Source organism: Apodemus sylvaticus, chromosome 14 (genome assembly GCF_947179515.1).
Source record: "Apodemus sylvaticus chromosome 14, mApoSyl1.1, whole genome shotgun sequence".
In the NCBI taxonomy this organism is placed as follows: Eukaryota; Metazoa; Chordata; class Mammalia; order Rodentia; family Muridae; genus Apodemus; species Apodemus sylvaticus.
This window is the reverse complement of record NC_067485.1, coordinates 90,437,006-90,454,674: the sequence shown is the minus strand read 5'-3', so window position 1 is coordinate 90,454,674 and position 17,669 is coordinate 90,437,006. Positions and strand designations below refer to the sequence as shown.

Sequence of the window (17,669 nt, the reverse complement as noted above, 5' to 3'; positions counted from 1 at the left end):
GTATGGCGTGCGTTATGAACGCACTGCCGCATCACACTGAAGACTCAGGACGGTGCCTTACCTGTAGGAAAAGACTTTGGAGCCTTCAGTGCAAATATAAAACATTTCAGGGAAAATACAAGTAAAATGGAGTCCTCCATGGCAGCCCTCTGGGCACTGTGGAGCTGCTGCTGCACGTAACGCGCCCACAGCTCCTCCGGCAACCCTCTGTTCAACATGAGTTCCAGGTGCCACTCTGCGGGGATCTCCTGAAACATGAATGGAAACAGAAACCAGCTCATCCTCAGAGTAGCTCCAAACAGGTGCTCCACGACTGCGACAGATGTGTACATTCTAGTAGGGAGTGTCACACTGTGTGTGTGTCTGTGTCTGTGTCTGTATGTGTGCATGGACACACTGCTACAGCTGATACTCACAGTCCTCAGAAAGGGCATTACTAGAGAATGTGAAACAGTCTGCTGCCTACACTGTTTGGGTTTTTTTTTTTTTTTTTTTTTTTTTTTTTTTGGATTTTGGGTTTTTTTTTTGCAACAGGGTTTCTCTGTATAGTCCTGGCTGTCCTGGAGCTCACTCTGTAGACCAGGCTGGTCTTGAACTCAGAAATCCGCCTGCCTCTGCCTCCCAGAGTGCTGGGATTACAGGCATGCGCCACCACTGCCCAGCTTGCTGCCCACACTGAATAGAACACAACTGCTCTATGCTGCTAGCCCCAAGGAGAAGCACAGCTCCAGCTACTGCACCTCACAAAATAGACAATAAGACATTAAGAGCAGCTCACTGGAGCCACTTTTTAAAGTTTAAAGAAGCATGCTAATTTCACATTTTAGTTAACATTGGCTACAACTAGAATTTATAAAACTCCTGAGAGTATACATAAATATGAAGTGTTAATTCTCTTAGCAAATCCTGTAATGTTCAGTCCTTTGAAGTTTAGAAGATAAATAAAAGAAAAATACTGATGCAAACAGCAGATATTAAAACAAGTTTGCTACTTCAAAATGGGGCACTAGGAACTTGAATAACACTGTCAGGAACAACAGTAGACCAGAGACATCTAGACCTACTGGAAACTCAACGATTTTAAATATATAGAATATTCTTTCAATAAATACTAGATCAAGTTTTCTGCAGAAGTGAATCACCAGAGTACACAGGAAGGAAACTTTGATCATGCACTGATAAAATCAGTAGACGAGTCAGTTATGACAGAAAACCTTCCAATCTCGAAACCCTGTGATTCAAGTGAACTTCCTGCAAAAGCATGAGAGTGCTTTGCCCGGACAGCGCAGCACCTTTCCGCCCCGTGCCTCCTTTCCGCCCCGCGCCTCCCACTTCCCCAGCTAGAGCCAGGCGTCTGGGCTTCGGTTTCGCTGTGCCCATCAGGCCACAATGCTATTTTACCCAGAACTCAACTTCCTGCAGGCTCCTTACCGCTCCTTACCACAGCAGTAATGATGCTTTTGAGCTTCTTTATTTTTTTCTGCAATAAACTGAACACTCTTATGGCAAACGGGAAGCAGGTTTCTCTGAAGGACGAACAGCAAGAGATGAGCACAGACACAATCACGTGAAAGGCCACTTTCTGCTTCAGGGTGTAGGACTCCTTTTCCCCAGCACATACTAAGTCTTCGACCTTGAGAAAGAAGAATATTGTATTACTAGTTAGTCATAGTCTTCTGTCTCAGGCCTACCTAGGTATTGTGTATAAAGTGAGACAACAGAAAGCCTTTTAAGATCAGAAAAAACACTGATTACTAAGCCATTATACAAACTCTTAGAAAATTACAAAGAACATAAATACACTTGACAAGTTAATGTATTTAACCCACCAACCTAAAAATACGAACAATAAAAATTAATAAATCAGACACCTAATACCATTAAAAGGCTTACTTAAGTATTTTCTTTTAATTTCATTTTGCTATGTTAACAATGAAAAGACTTCACTATTTTAAATATAAATAGGAAAAATTTAAATTTAAATAGGAAAACTGAGATGAAAAAGAATAAAGTATTTTCACTAGTCTAAAAATGATATAAACTATTAAGGACTTCAGATACTGTGTGCAGCATGCTCAGTTAGCCACAGATGGCTGATACAAGCCTGCAGTCCCAGCACTGGGGAGGCTAAGGCGGGAAGATCATAAACTCATCCTGGGCTACACAGTGAGTTCCAGGCCAGCTTGAGCTGTAACTCTCAGCGATGGCCCCAAAGGAACACACAAAACTATTTTTGTATTTGTTTAAAGCAAAACAAGGTGTAGGAATGAACAACAGCAAACACGCAGAAAGAAGCCACGCAGAGCAGCGGGCTCCGAGTGAGCCCGGGGAGGACTCGGGGACAGCACACATACCAGCTGCAGCACTGCAGAGCGCTCGCCTAAACTCAAATTGCTCCCCAGCAACTGAACCATCTTCTGATTTCCTACACCAATTATTTCTCTTGATTTTCTGCTTTTAATAACATTTTCAAGAGCTGTAAAAAAAAAATGAATACTATATCACTGGCATCCACATAAAGTAGTGGGGAAAAGACATTTAGATAAAATATTTACTAGTTCTCTACAAAGGCTTGCTTTTTATTTTTATCTGTAATCCAATTTTGAATTTTCTTATCTTCTTTATAAAACAGAAGTTGTTCCAGGCCAGCTTGAGTTCTCAGGCATGGCCTCAAAGGATTACACAAAATTACCTTTGTATTCAATTAAAGCAAAACAGCTTTTAAGAATGGAACAACAGCAAAAACGTCAGGGAGAAAATGCCTTGCAGAACAGAAGTGGGCATTAACAATGACTTTAACAACTGACTTTCTTACCTTCTTTCCAGCCTCTTAACAGAGGATGTAGAGAACAAATTCCTGACTTTGACAAATGTATAGCAATCTTCGTATCAGGAGACTCCACATCGTTATTAGTAATAACCATAAAGGGCAGCAGCTGGACAACCACCTGATTTAACAACTGGTCATTTTTACTTAGTATCTCTTCTTTAATTAGTATGCTTGCTGCTAGCTCAAGCACCTTGTACCTGGAAGACAGGAAAGGACACTTGATTCAGACACGTTAGAGTCTTCAAGTCAGCAGAATCCATTATTACACTGTTCTGGATCAACTGGCAATAACTTATCTAGTCTCTTAGCCAAAAATATTGCTCAGAGGTCACCAAGATACAACCTCAAATCCTTTCCCATAAAGGAGTTATCTAGCCTATAACTTTGTCCTGTTAAGTATCTTAAAAGGAAACAAACAAAAATCAAAAAATACAAAACAAAAACTTCTAACTGTAAAATAAATTACTTCAGACATCTCAGCTCCACTGGACAGTAGAAACTCACTCATGCACTTAAAAAAAAAAAAAGCATATCGCAGGGCTGGAGAACAGCCCAGCAAGGAGCACTGCAGTCTTCTAGAAGACCTGGGTTGTGTTTACAACACCCACATGGAACTTAACATGCAGTAGCACTACCACTTCTGGGAAATCTGACACCCTCTTCTGGCTTCCAGAGGCACCAGGCATTTATGACGTGCGCACACATTTATGCAGCAAAAACTCCCCTGTATCTCACACTGCCAATGACATACACATCCCTCTGGGGAATGGAGAGCTAGATTTATGAAGGGAGATGAACATGCTCCAGTGCATGGCCCTACACCAGCACATGGGCAACACAAGCTGGACTTAGAGAGTCAGAAAAGAAGGATGGATGACAACGAACCTGAGAGGAGGTAAGGAAGAAAAGGGTGGATCTGGGAGGAAGTGGGGAACATATAATCAAAATACACTGCACCCATATGCACCTGAGTTCAATTCCCAGACCCATGGGAAGGTGAAAACAGAGAACTGACTCCACAAACTGTACTGTAACCTCCAAGTGTGCGCAGTGGCATATGCAGACATATGTACAGACACACACACACACACACACACACACACACACACACACACACACACACACACACACACACACACACATGAACTTTCCTAAAGCTCTGTTCTACAATCATAAGCAAAGGCCAATCACGAAGTTACTGACGTCATTAGTCAGAAAGGAAGAGCAGAAGCGTGAACTCAAGAGTGCCCTGACTAACAGGGGCGTGGACACAGACGCGAACACATACCACCCCTTATTCTTTGAAAGTTCTGCTCTTTGAAAGAGATTCAGAAGATTTGAAACCGTCTCTTCTGCACCAAAGTGTTGTTGAAAAATCTAGAAGGGGAAAGAATACCATGAGTAAATATTTACTTGCTAAATATGTAAAACATTTCTAAAATGAAACTGAAAAAAGACCAATTATTAAGAATTTCTCCAAAGATTCCAATTTAACTTTTTTCTATGAGAACTTTTCTCTCCGAACTTTTCACTTAGGAGAACAATTCCTCAAAAAATTGCTTTTGTGACCCAATTTGCCATGGTCATGGGATACTGGCTGTTGATACAAAGCTCTTAGTGCAATATTAAGAACCCAGAAAGCATTCCATTTTGTAGTACTTCCTTATCCAGCAAATTGTGTAGTCTAATTACCCCTTTGAGACTCCTCACCAGACTTAAGTCTACAGTCAGCGAACTAATTTCCAAACCTTTTCCTGCCTAAAGTCGAGGACCATGTGGGAGGAACAAGAAAGCATTGACAAATACAATGTGCACAATCCAGCAGGTACTCACCCCGAAAGCACTCAGAGCTGCTAAGACAACGTCCACATTATCATCGCCTACCCGGGTTAGAACAGCTTCTTTAATGAAAGCCTCATCAATGCCCTCCTGAGCAAGAGAAAATCAAATTAGCTGTTGCAACAGAGAAGCTCACAAACTTCCATGCTGGAAGAGACACCTCAGAACACCAGTGTTGAGACCAGGCCCCGCTCTGAGAGCACAACAAAATCAGAACCAGGCCATCAACAACAGGCCTTCTGGGATTGCTGACTGCTAAGTCCTCTTCCAGTCTCTCTAAACATAACATATATACTCTAAATACTATCTTTTAATTAGGGAATTGAACTTAAAAACAGTCCAGACAGAGATGATAGGTCCTGGAGCTGGCTCTGTGGGTGAAGACTCTTTGCCACCAAGCCTGACAACTTAAGTTCAACCTCCCATACATGGTGGTCCTCTGATCCACAAGTTTTTCTCTGACTTCTGTGCATACTATGTACAGGCATTAAATTAAGTAAGTATATTAATAAATGTAATTTTAAAAATTAACTACAACCTTTAAAATATAACAATATAGAAACACAAAACAAGAACTGGAGAGATGGCCCATTGGTTAGGCATACTGACTGCTCTTCCAGAGGTCCTGAGTTCAATTCCCAGCAACCACATGGTGGCTCACAACAATCTGTAATGGGTTCTGATACCCTCTTCTGGTGTGTCTGAAAGTAAATAAATCTTTAAAAAAAACCACACACACAAAACTCTGTAAGGCAGATATTCAAAAAAAACAAACCTAAAAAAAAAAGGTAAAATTTGACTTATCTACAATTATACAACATAAATTCTTGATAGAAACTCCAATTTCTTATTCTAAAACTAGACTAGTTACTATAAGGTGGAAAAAAAATCATGAGCAAAAGCTGTTGACACAAACCTTCGATGTTTTCATGATAGTTTTTAGGTGATTCACAGCGAGAAGTCTCACAGGAGCCAGTGGGTGATTCAGACTGAGCATCAGAGAGGTGTCCGAATCCTCTAAAAACTGCAGGTCCAACATAATAATTAATTTCACTTCATGGAGTAACATATAGCCAAAAATGAAAACAAAACACTGTATGCTGCCTAGCGTATTGTACAACAATCATAAATGTAGAAACAGAAAATTACACTCATCCCTAAAACTTAACCAACATGAAAAGATACATGTTGTTGAGGGTGTGTTCTGTGCACTTGTGTGGATAGGTATGTGGGTTGACTTTAACGAAACAGCATGATAAAGTAACTCGGCACTTTCCATGGATATTTAATTGCAAGTGAGAGCACTGAACTGGAACCTCACTGGGGACAAAACACACCAGTTAAGTAACAAAACTATGTTCCAGCGGTGGCAGCTTAGCTGAACATGACATCAGAATACAAATGACAGCTACCTATCTACTTGATTTGGAAACGCAACAGCACTGAAAGTAATAGCCCAATTTCAGGAGAACAACTGCATTTCTCAATAAAATATTTATTTTGAAGGCTAATTATAAGAACTTCTGCCTAAACATCAAATTTCTAGTATTTAGGCTTGAATCTCCAAAATATTTTTCAAGATCTATCATGGTTGTGGTCATGTGACTGCAGGCTCCTGCACTGGCAGACACCCACCAAGAGGAACAAGGCATGCTGGGAGTCTGAGAAGCCACCCTGTGGTGGCTTCACCAACATCATATGAAATTCCCAATGTTTTCATGGCACTGCATTCTCCTCCAGTTATGATTCCTGCCCTAGAGTTCTATTTCTAGTAACTATCAAACTGTATAAATCCTCAGTTCCTTGAAGTTTCCAAGAGGAAGGAAAGCAGAAAATTTCTGCCTGACACTCCAAATAATCACACCACCAATTCTTGTCTTAACTGTGCTGGGGAAGAACAACTCACCTGATACTTCCCTCCACTTGTAGAGAGAGAAATGAACTGGTGGAAAAGCTCCTGCTTTTTAAGGCCTGTAATATCCTTCAGGTGTTCCTCTAATACAACATCCAATGTTCTGGGGTATCTAAGCAGGAGTTACACTTCATCAGTACTGTTGATAGAGCTATTAACTACATTCACCCACATGTACAAAACACATGACATTTTAAAAGTTACTTCGAGTGAAACTTAATTTTAACACATGCTATATATAAAGGCTAATATTGATCAAGTCTGTCATGTATGAAGACAATAAAGTCTCTAGTTTAAAAAAATTATACTGTCCGCAAACCCTCTACAGCCCCTAATTCCTTTTGTTTTTCAATATATCTCATGGTAAATATACTGTCCCTTTCTGAAAAGATAAAAATAAAGACAAGTATCCACAACCCACTGCTGTAAGACACAACTTGCAAGTTATTTCTTTGAAGAGCAGTCAACAGACACCTCAGAAAACATCCACAACACTCCACTTACTTGCTTTCTAAAAGTCTGACGAGCGGAAGCAACTGCTCATTAAGCAGAGCCACCCTATTAGCGTGGGCTTCCTCCTGGGAACTGCATGAAATATATTCTTCAAAAAGACAGCTGCAGAGAAAGTAGAACACCGGGCAATATGGGTTATCTATCATTCATGGAATCCCTACTATATGCTAAATGCTTTATAAAAATGTCTCTAATAATTACACTTGCATAGGAAAGAAATTATATCGAGTTTGCTGTTGAAAAAACTAGGACATAGGAAATCTTCCAATTAGCCTGAGGTCAAACGAAACACAACAACAGTGACCCTTTCTATGCAAGAAAGTGTAGGGCAGGGCTTTAAGTTCTAAAGGCTGTTCTGATTCCAGACTGTAAACTAAGGCTCCATGAATATAGACTGCAGGAATTCCCTTTCTCACCTAACATAGTGGCGGAAACAGACCCAGGAGGACTGCCTTCTAAAACCACTACCCTAACTGAGGTGGTGCTAGCCGGATTCCAACCTGCGTCTACCACCGTACTTAAGCAATCTGCTCACCGCATAGCATCCACCAAACAGGAAATGAAAGGGGAGACAGAAACACCTTTCAGAGAAAAAGGAAATAATTTCCATCACACACCTACTCTCAATACTAAGGTTCTAGGTGACATTCACTGAGTTATCAGCTTTGATGTGCTAATTCGGGCATTATAGCCTATTTATTAATAGAAGCACTTAAACACTTAAAAACTTAGTTACAACTCAAATTTATCTGGTCTCCTACCTTCTCATTTCCTTCTATAAGCATTAAAGACAAATAAGAAAAAGTTGCTTTTGCATTTTATGCTGTCAATTGTTAGACTTAATACCTGTAATTAGTGCAATGATATAAAGAGTTCTAGAAAACTACTCCTGAATCCTGAAGTGTATACTTACCCACAAATATGCACATCAGACGCATGCTAAAGCAACCTTACCTAGCCAGTAGGTGGTCTAAGTTGTTCGTCAGTGGTATTTTTGTCAGTATTGCTTCTAAGTGTTTCTTGTAGATCTGACCATCAATCCCTTCAGTTTCTTCTCCTTAATATGTGAACAGATGAAAACTGAATTAGGGATAGTCTTTTTGACATGTTCATGATTAAATTTACTTACAGTGAAAAACTTTACTAGTAGTAAGTTAAGAACATATATTCCTCAGTCTAACCTAACCTATTTTGGTTGGTTGTCTCTGTGTGTATGGCTATGTGCCTACACTGAGCTTACGTGCACCACAGGTAAGCAGGTGCCTACAGAGGCCAGAGGGCATCAGATCCCCCAGAACTGGAGTCTCACACCCCTGTGAACTCCCGATATGGGTGCTGGGCACTTAATCCGGGTCCTCTGCAAGGGCAGCGAGCTAAGCCACCTTCCTAGCCTTCCTGTGCTTACATCTGAATATATGCTTCGTCTATTGAGTAATTACGGTTTTCAAACCGTTTCGGAGTATAATACTCTCATTTGTCCTTCCTTCACCTGAAATTCTTACTTTCAATAAGGATAACCATGACAAGGTATCAATAAAAAACAAATGCAAAGATTATATATTGTTTCCCCAGATCACACTAAAAGTTAAGTGAAGCTGGGTTATAACCTAGATTTCTGAGAAAACCAAGGTTGCCATCTTCTAGGCTTGACTGAAATAAGATTGGGTTGTGCAAACCTTTTTTACATCTTACTCAACGTAATTTTAAAAATGCTTTCATTTAGAATAATTTTTGTTAGTATTCTCTAAGCAGCAACAGAACCAAGTATTTACTTTCTTTTCTGTTTATTGAAGAGAAATAATACAAATTAATCATTTTCTTTCATAATTCAGATTTTTATACATGAAATCTTCTTGGCTTACTTCCTGGAAGCTGAATATTTACTATGAATGGAAACACTGGAGATCAGTAAGTATTTAAAAGGGAAACAAGGTTCACTTGGCCAAATTCTCTCATTTCTTCAGAGCCTATCAAAGTGAGAATCCTGAGAAATTTTCCAGAATAACAGGTTCCCCTTCAGTGAACCTGCTCCCAACCCTAAAGAAAAGATTTTTCACTTAATAGACAAGTTACATAGAAACTACTGAATTAGAAGCAATTTTAAATAGTTAAAATCTTACCAATCAGGTGTCCTATTTGAAGATAACTGAAACACAGGACACTTTCAGAGCCAAATGTAAGCCACATACCTGCACTGTGCTGAACCACAGAGGCGACCAGATGGGGAAGCAGGTAGCGCAGAAGAGGGCTCACATCGTGGCTTTCAGAGATCTCGTGAAGCAGCCCTATAAGGTCTGGAACACCACACAAGTGAAGAAATGGCCTTTCAAGAAGCAAACATACACAATAGCAACAAATCAGACAACTAGTAGTTTAAAAAGCACACTTAACAAAACTTACTCAAAACAACTTTACTGGCCTCTAACTATACATTACATACTTTTTCCCAAGGCTCTCTGGCTTCTGTCGCTGTAAGAGAATTATTAGGCAACCTAATCCGTCCTTGACCTGAGAAGGAACCTTGGTCAGTGTTTTGATGAGCTGGGATGCCAAGGAGTTCACAAAGGTGTCTTCCATCGTTACTTTCACAGAAATCTGACAGATTATCATGTATGTCGCAGCTCTATAATCTGGTAAAGATGATTTCAACCCCTAAATGTTTTTTAAAACATAAAGAAAATGACAAAATACAGAATTATGTTCTTATACTTAAGATGTTACTTAACTACAACAAATTAGAAATGTCAATGTTTGCGCTGATTTAAATGTTAAACATAGTAAATACACGTACTGAAACAAACATTACATGGTATAGCAGGGTTATATACAATCCTTATGTTTCCATGTATAAGATAAAAAGAAAACAAATTCTAAGCCAGTTGTCACAGCACTCAGGAACCAAGGAAAGATGAACATGAGCTTAAAACCAGTGTGGACCACATAGTGAAAGCCTTGAAAAATAAAACAACTGCCCTAAGGCTGCCCAGATGGTGCAGAGGTGTAGACATTAGGTATCATGCCTGACACCTGAGCTCAATCATCAGGCCCACATGCTAGAAGAACAGAACAAGCTCACACATGCTATACTCTGGCTTCCACACCAGTGCACACAAGTACCAACACACACATGAAAAGGACAAGCCCTTTAAGCAAAATGTAATTTTACAAACACCTTAACAAATAAATGCTTTGCACATTTGAAAGGATCACTAAGCCTGAGGTACACCAACAGCCATGACGCTTTAGACGTGGGAACTCCAGGCGTTCACCTCCATTCTCATACGGGCACAGGGACATCCCAACAAGAGGCAGCCAGCACTGCCTGACCTGTGAGCGCGTCTTTGGAAGGGGGGCATCCATCTCATCACTCACGGCGTAAAAACTGTACCGAATTAAAGATAGTAACCTGGGCCCAAGAAGCCAAAGCAGAGCCTCTGTCCAGTGTCTGGAAAGATGCCAGCCAGTGCTAAAAGAACAGGTCAGTGATAACCTTTGCCTGAAGGACAGACTACGACTAATAAAATAATCTAGGACACAGTGAGAGCTAACATTAATTACTAGACACTTATTCAAGAACTGACAAGTCTGTTTTTTTTGTTGTTGTTGCTTTTTCCGAGACAGTGTTTCTCTGTGTAGCCCTGGCTGTCCTGTAACTCACTCTATAGTCCAGGCTGGCCTCAAACTCAGAAATCCGCCTGCCTCTGCCTCCCAAGACTGGGAACAAGTCTTTTAAACCTAAAGACTGAATCTTATCAACTATTCAAAATAAGCTATCAGTTTGAAAATACTTATTTCTTCATGAAATTTTCATGTGCAAGCAAATTGCTTTATGTAGAAAATGATTGACTCGACCAACCTTTTGGATGTATGGCAACAGCTTGGCGACTACATTGTCGGACAGGTTCTCAGCAGCCACGAGAGCGGACACAATGGTAGAGGCATAGAAGGCCAAGAGCACTCTCAACTGAGCCGAGCTTCCCGGATGCTCAGCGAAGGCCTGAAACGGACCACAGCACAGGTGGGCTCTTCTGAAGCGCTCCGGCTCTTTACGTATCACACACAACACGGTCTGAGAATGGCTTGCCTCACAAGCTTCCGGACATTTTTACATAGTTGCTACTTAATACTCATATAATCACTATAGCTGGAATTTGACAACCAACAGAATAATTTATTTTATAGAAAATGTCTTTGGTGAAAAGACTGATTCCTCATCTGCTCATGCACCCCAAGGAACTTCTTCCAAGTTCCACTGACTATGTCTCCTTTCTTAGAGTAGGCAATCATTTTCTGAGTCCACACACTCAACAACACACTCACGGCTCACCTTCACAGATCTGGTTACTAGGCTGCAAATAAAATCCATGAATCCAAGATCTTTGTAGCAATGGGTGACCAAAGTTCCTCTAGCTAAAGGCACTCCAGATTGCTATTATTAATAAAAAGAACAAGCTGTTAGAAACAATGGTCAACTGACCATTACCTCAAGTATCTATCTAGTATATCGTGGCCGGTCGTCAACACAGATACAATCTCTCCTTATAACTTAGAAACTCCAGAGAGAAGGTGACAATGAAGGCAAAAGAATTCAGCATAAAACACTCAGCATGTGCCACTTACGTATATATTTAACATCAACTTTGTAGCTCTGCATAATTCTACTAGTAGGATCTGGCTTTTGAGCCAACATGATATTGTTCTGTCTCCGCCTCACAAAATCCTAATAGCAGAAATAGACCAGAGCCAACCTTTATTGCTACTACTAACTACTACTGCACATAGTCTGTGAATAAACATTAACAAAACAATTAAATGAAGACTGCAAGTAGCCTTTATTGGGAGAATGCGGTTTAGATACCCAGAAAGAGTTAGTTTCAGATAATGGTGAAGACTGGAAGACCAGGAGAAAATGGGCTTGATGGTCTGGACGTTGGGGAAGGCAGCGTGAGCGGCAGCTTTATCACAGGCTGCATGTTTTGAACTCCAGTTAGTACAACCAATTTACATCCAGGGTCTTAAATTTTGTTTTTCATTAAAAACTGGGGAGTGCTTCCCATGTTCCTTCTGACTGCTGCCATCAGCGCCTGGTGTGGCCTGCGGTCTGTTGGCCTCTTCCTCCTTAGCGCCTCTCCCACCAGCAAGCTCACGTGGAGTAAAGTTCCTGCCTGTGACATACACCGACTTTCTCCTGGTCTCTGTTACTAGGCCTTCTTCTCAGGTAACGATCCTTTCCTTCCCAACACTACTCAATTTTAACAATGTCCTGATGTTCTTCAAGTAATCCTAATCCCTTTAATTCGTGTAAGTTTTTTAAAAGTTCCACTCCTTCCATCTTTTTAGAAATTTCTTTTGTACCAAAATTACAGATGCAGAGTAGCACTGTACAAAGTAGAGGGCCCATACAGTAACTGCCCACCTCAGGCACAGGAGCCCCAGCAAGTAGCTGAGATTGTCTGAGACTGTGCTCACCTATCTGAAGAGTTTGTGAGACCCCATGAGAGTGTGATGTACAATGCATTGTCTAATGCCGGGTACTAAATAAACACTAGATGGCAGTGATGAAGTTTCTGCTAGGAAGTCAGCGGCACAGGCACTACTGGACTGGCCCCGGGATCATAAAGGGCTTTACGTTTCCCAAATCAAATTAAGTTGAACTTAAAACTCCCCCATCCATTCTCTTCTGATCGCCAGTTCCCCTAACATCTATCATTAGCTCTTGGTGCAAGCAACTCTGTGAGTTCAAGGTCAGCATGGTCTACATAGTGAGTTTCCGGCCATGCAGTGCCACACAGACACCTTTTCTCAACAAAAGAAAAGTTCATAACCAGCTTTAGACATAAAGTGAGACCTTACCCCCAAAAGAAAAGTAGCTAAGAAACTAAGGAGGAAAGGGGTAGATCACTGTGAGTTAAGGCCCGCTAGGACTTCACAGTGAGACCCTGCTTTAAAAGGAAACAACAAAACAAAACCCCACCAAACCAAACCAAACCATAAACCTTAATCATGACTTATAATAAGTATAAACATGAGTGAATATGTCATTAAACAATGTTACCTTAACAGGAGACAGCCAGGACCATTTGTGTTTCGGATTGCTAATTTTTAGAAGCTGTATCACCCGCACAAATACCCGTGTCTCATGGTACGGCAGAACACAAGCAATGAGGCTGTCTGGATTGTAAAGATGGATGTGGAACCTAGGAAAAATATGAAACAACTACAATCAGTGCAAAATACAAAATTCACAGGTCTTTCTTTTTTATTCTTTTTTCTTTTTCATTTCTTTTGACAAAGTGTCACTGGATAGTCCTGCCTGTCATGGAACTTGCCATGCAGACAAGACCAGGATGGCCTTAAACTCAGATGCCCTTGCCCCTGCTTCCCAAGAGTGTATCAGCATGTCTGGCAGGAGAATGTTTCTAAAACATCCAAATCCTATCTCGGTTAAGTACAAAGAGCTAAGACCAGTATCAATCACAACCAGATAAACACATTTTGCATTCATGTCTGAGTCAAAGTTGTTCAATCAATTCATAGGCAATAACATTTTGAATGTTCAGTATCATAATTTAAATTCTATTCGCTTTCTTTCAACGTTTATCAAACTGTGTGGTCATCACTAAGCCACAGCAGGCTAGCAGGCAATAACCACGGAGCTTCTCTGTGCTCCAGTCAAGTCACAGCTTTTCTAACTACTATGTTTCCAAAACCCAAAGGGGTTTTGGGGGTGATTGGTGGGGTACAGTTGAGGGTGGGAGGGATTGGTTTCTTCAAGACAGGGTTCCTCTATATAGCCCCACTGTTCTGGAACTTGCTTTGTAGATCAGTCTGGCCTTGAACTCAGAGCCCCACCTGCCTCTGCCTCCCAGCAAAAGATTAATAAAATATTAATTTATTCAGATAGAAAAATGACAATAAAGAAATTAATGGAAAAGGGAAAAATGACAGCACATAATTTGCATATGAACGTGAAAAAACTGTTTGTCAGTCTACGCTAAGAATGTTAAGAAAGATGCCGGGCAGTGGTGGCACATGCCTGTAATCCCAGCACTCTGGGAGGCAGAGGCAGGCGGATTTCTGAGTTCAAGGCCAGCCTGGTCTACAGAGTGAGTTCCAGGATAGCCCGGGCTATACAGAGAAACCCTGTCTAGAAAAACAAAAACAAAAACAAAAACAAAAAAAGTTAAGAAAGATTCTCCTATTTTCTTGCATGTATTTAAAAAAAAAAAAAAGATGTATTATATATGGTGCCCACATGAGCCTATGTACCACATGCATACATTTGCCCACAAAGGTCAGAGGGCACTGGATCCTCTGATCTGGAGTTACAGAGTACTGAAAACCCAACCCAGGCCGTCTCTTAAACCTCTACGTGGACTTTAACAGTAGCAGACCTTGCCTTCTATCTATTTTATACAGGCTTTGATATTAACTAAGAAACTTGAAAGAAGCTTTCCTAAACAAACCCTGGCATAGCTACCTCTCTAAATCTTGTATAAAACTTTACTAACATATTTATTTAAAAGACAGTAACCAAGGATGACCTACAGATTTTTTTTTAATCACATTTAACATTTTCTGAATAAAAGTTACATGAAGAGGGGCTGGAGTGATAGCTCAGCCCTCTAGAGGATTTCTTGCTCTTGCAGAGGTCAGAGTTTGGTTCCTAGCACCAAAAGTGCTTAGAGTACAGGGCTGATGTAAATGCTTAATGTGCATCACTAATACTACTTGATTATTTTAAAGGATTTCTTTACATCTAGAGTTGTAAGAAGAATTTTAATAGTTTTTCCCCCATGTGAATGGATCTGCAATGCCAAGGTGCATTAGCTCCTTAGAACTGACACAGTTAAGTCTGGGCTGGTAGCACACACTTGTAATCACAGCACTGAGGCAGGAGCAAGACTTTGAAACCTTAATCTCAGGACTTGGGAGGCAAAAACAGGCAGATTTGTAAATTTGAGGTAAACCTGATTTACAGAGTAAGTTCCAGGCCAGTTCAGGGGGGGGGGGGAAAGAAAGAAGTCAAAAACCAGCTTGAGCCAGGTGGCGGTGGTGCCTTTAATCCCAGCACTTGGGGGGGGGGGGGCGCGGGAGGGGGACCAAAGGCAGGTAGACCTCTGGGTGTGAGGCTGGGCTGGTATACACATTGAGTTCCAAGACAGCTAGGACTACACAGACAAACCCTGCCTTCAAAAACAAAACAAAACAAAACAAACAACAATAACTATATAATAAGTTATATAAACAAGAGCTATATAACTAGACTTTATGCTTTATGCCCAAAACAAAACTAGCCAAAGATAATGACATACTTCCCAGCACTGGGGAAGATGGAGGCAGATTTCTGTGAGTCTGAGGTCAGCCAGAGATACACACTGAGACCCTGTCTCAAAAAGCAAACACACACTCACCCACCTGAAACACACTAAATAGGAACTAATGACACCTTACTCAAGATCAGCATTTTAACAGAAGAGAATGTTTCCTTGACATTCTAGACATCATATTGACCTTCGAAGTTTGCTAAAACTAACAATATAGCTTAACAAATGTCTGCAACTACTTAAGTTTTAGCTACCTGTGAATAAGCCATTCCAGGCACTTCTGTGCTGGCTTAAGGAGGAAATAAGGAGACAAGTGAAGGAGGAACAACGAAATGTTTTCATCCAGCTGTTTGTTCACTGCTTTGGTCTGAACGCTGCGCTCCAGGGTTTTTGCTAGCTGGCTGAACAATGGTGCTTCAAACTGTTCAAAGGCAGGGTCAATTCCAAGAAGCTCCTCCAGGCCAGTGCATCCTGGGAGAAGAATCAAATCAGGCATTTCTCGGGAAGCGAACAGCGCAAAATAAATAAATAAATAGATAAATAAATAAACTCGGGAAGCGAACAGCGCAAAATAAATAAATAAATAAATAAATAAAAATAAAAAACAGACAAGAAAAATACAGAACCCCGCCCCAATATCATTGCTCCGGGAGCTTTGCTAAGTGAAAGGGGGACTCACCGATGGCAAAGGCGGTGTCCCTGTCGATTGTGGCCGCTTCCTTGGGGTCAAATAACAGAGAGGCAACTTCACGTCTAGATAGGAGGCTGGGATCAGTTTGAGGGAGGGCGAGTCGCTGGAGTTGCTGGGCTAAGGACGTCATCTTGCACGGAGGCGGATGTCTCAAACGCCGACTAAGAACAAACAACGTAAAAAGTTTTTTACGAAACTTCAAGCGGCTTAATGGACGGCATGCCCGGGATCATGTACTGACAATACGGCGCTCAGTACTTTCGAGGCACAGAAACCTGTTTCCCAGACACTCCAGGACCCGCCAAGTGGTGCTGTGGTAGAATCACCACGGCAATTGCGTTAACTACGCCTCCGAAGCACCAGCTTTCCCCAGCCCTGGACACGGTTTCAAGGCCCACCCTGCCACCCGTTCCAAGCCACGGCCGCGCCTAGCCGCACCGTGCTCCTCCGTACCCTGAACTCAGAATATCAGCAGGATTAGACAGCTAACAACTCCTCAGATGAGCTCCCACATGGTGCGGGAACTGTTCCGGAACTCTAAAGCACGCCTCATAGGAACTTCCGGCTTCCCACTACGGCAAGAGAAAAGGAACATCTTTGTAGGAAATGCATTACAACAGCTCCGCCTCCCTGACACTAAGTTCCGCCTATTCTTCAGGCCAGTCATTTAATCCCCCGCCTACTCCCCCCAAGTGCCTGACCCTCAAAGCTCCGCTCTCCGCTCCGCTCATCCCGTTAAGCTCCGCCTTCCACCGTACCTCTTTCCAAGACACTACATTTATTCCACGCTCCTCTTTTAAGCCCCAGCTTCGCGGAAATTTGCTAAGCCACGCCTACAGCCCCGCCCCATTGGAGTCTCTTCTTTCCAGAAAGTCGCCTATAAGGCCCGCCCCTTTCTGGGCCCCGCCCCCTCCGCGCCTTGGAACTAGAGCTCGCTTCTCTGGGCTCTGGGTACCTTGCTTAGAGTTGTTGCTATGTGCCCTCAGGCTTAGGTCTAGGATTCAGTTTTCACAACCGCCTTTTGGAGCATTACAGTTGTGTGGTAGGGATGGGTCATTCACGAGATTCTTATCCAGCTTGCGAGGGTCTGAAGCGGGAAGCTGCGTTCCTAATTCTTCACGTGCTACACAAGGGCACAGACCTGGCATGAGTTGCAGACCCCAGTACAATCTGGTTGCTCTGTAAATATTAAACACTCGCTGCACGCAGCTAATAACAACCTTATCACCTTTGCTTTGTCTGCATGCCTAGAGAATGGTGTTTTTCTTATTTCTGTTATTATTGTCATTATTATTATTACTAGAAACATGACATTTTTTTTAAGTGAAAATATTGTTTTTCAAGATGGGAGGTAGCGGTTCACTCCTTTAATTCCAGCAGGAGGGAGACAGAGGCAGTCGGATCTGAGATCAAGGTAAGCCTGATTTACAGAGTGGGTTCCAGGACAGTCAGAGCTGCACAGAGAAACCTTGTCTCAAAGGCAAACAAACAAAAAACAAAAACACACACAACAATTTTTGTTTTCATATTCTGAGTACGGTTTCCTTCCACAACCCT

At 41.6% G+C, this 17,669-nt stretch overlaps 1 protein-coding gene across 2 annotated transcripts in view; it reads right to left on the bottom strand.

The window, feature by feature from the left end:
- Heatr1 (HEAT repeat containing 1) overlaps positions 1 to 16,684 on the bottom strand; it is a 41,726-nt gene extending 25,042 nt beyond the window's left edge. Inside the window, exons 1-18 of one of the 2 annotated variants that reach the window (XM_052157361.1) lie at positions 16,551 to 16,684; positions 16,101 to 16,273; positions 15,676 to 15,892; positions 13,150 to 13,291; positions 11,422 to 11,523; positions 10,951 to 11,091; positions 9,535 to 9,746; positions 9,284 to 9,417; positions 8,049 to 8,151; positions 7,086 to 7,196; positions 6,576 to 6,693; positions 5,586 to 5,693; positions 4,664 to 4,759; positions 4,119 to 4,207; positions 2,816 to 3,027; positions 2,355 to 2,476; positions 1,442 to 1,633; positions 62 to 248 (exon numbers count right to left, since the gene is read on the bottom strand). In XM_052157361.1, the coding sequence (XP_052013321.1) occupies positions 62 to 248; positions 1,442 to 1,633; positions 2,355 to 2,476; positions 2,816 to 3,027; positions 4,119 to 4,207; positions 4,664 to 4,759; positions 5,586 to 5,693; positions 6,576 to 6,693; positions 7,086 to 7,196; positions 8,049 to 8,151; positions 9,284 to 9,417; positions 9,535 to 9,746; positions 10,951 to 11,091; positions 11,422 to 11,523; positions 13,150 to 13,291; positions 15,676 to 15,892; positions 16,101 to 16,242 (2,428 nt within the window). In that variant the 5' untranslated portion in view covers positions 16,243 to 16,273; positions 16,551 to 16,684. The remainder of the gene's footprint in view (positions 1 to 61; positions 249 to 1,441; positions 1,634 to 2,354; positions 2,477 to 2,815; positions 3,028 to 4,118; positions 4,208 to 4,663; positions 4,760 to 5,585; positions 5,694 to 6,575; positions 6,694 to 7,085; positions 7,197 to 8,048; positions 8,152 to 9,283; positions 9,418 to 9,534; positions 9,747 to 10,950; positions 11,092 to 11,421; positions 11,524 to 13,149; positions 13,292 to 15,675; positions 15,893 to 16,100; positions 16,274 to 16,550) is intronic. The other variant, XM_052157360.1, reaches the window with a different exon arrangement.
- Between the last annotated feature and the right edge of the window lie 985 nt (positions 16,685 to 17,669).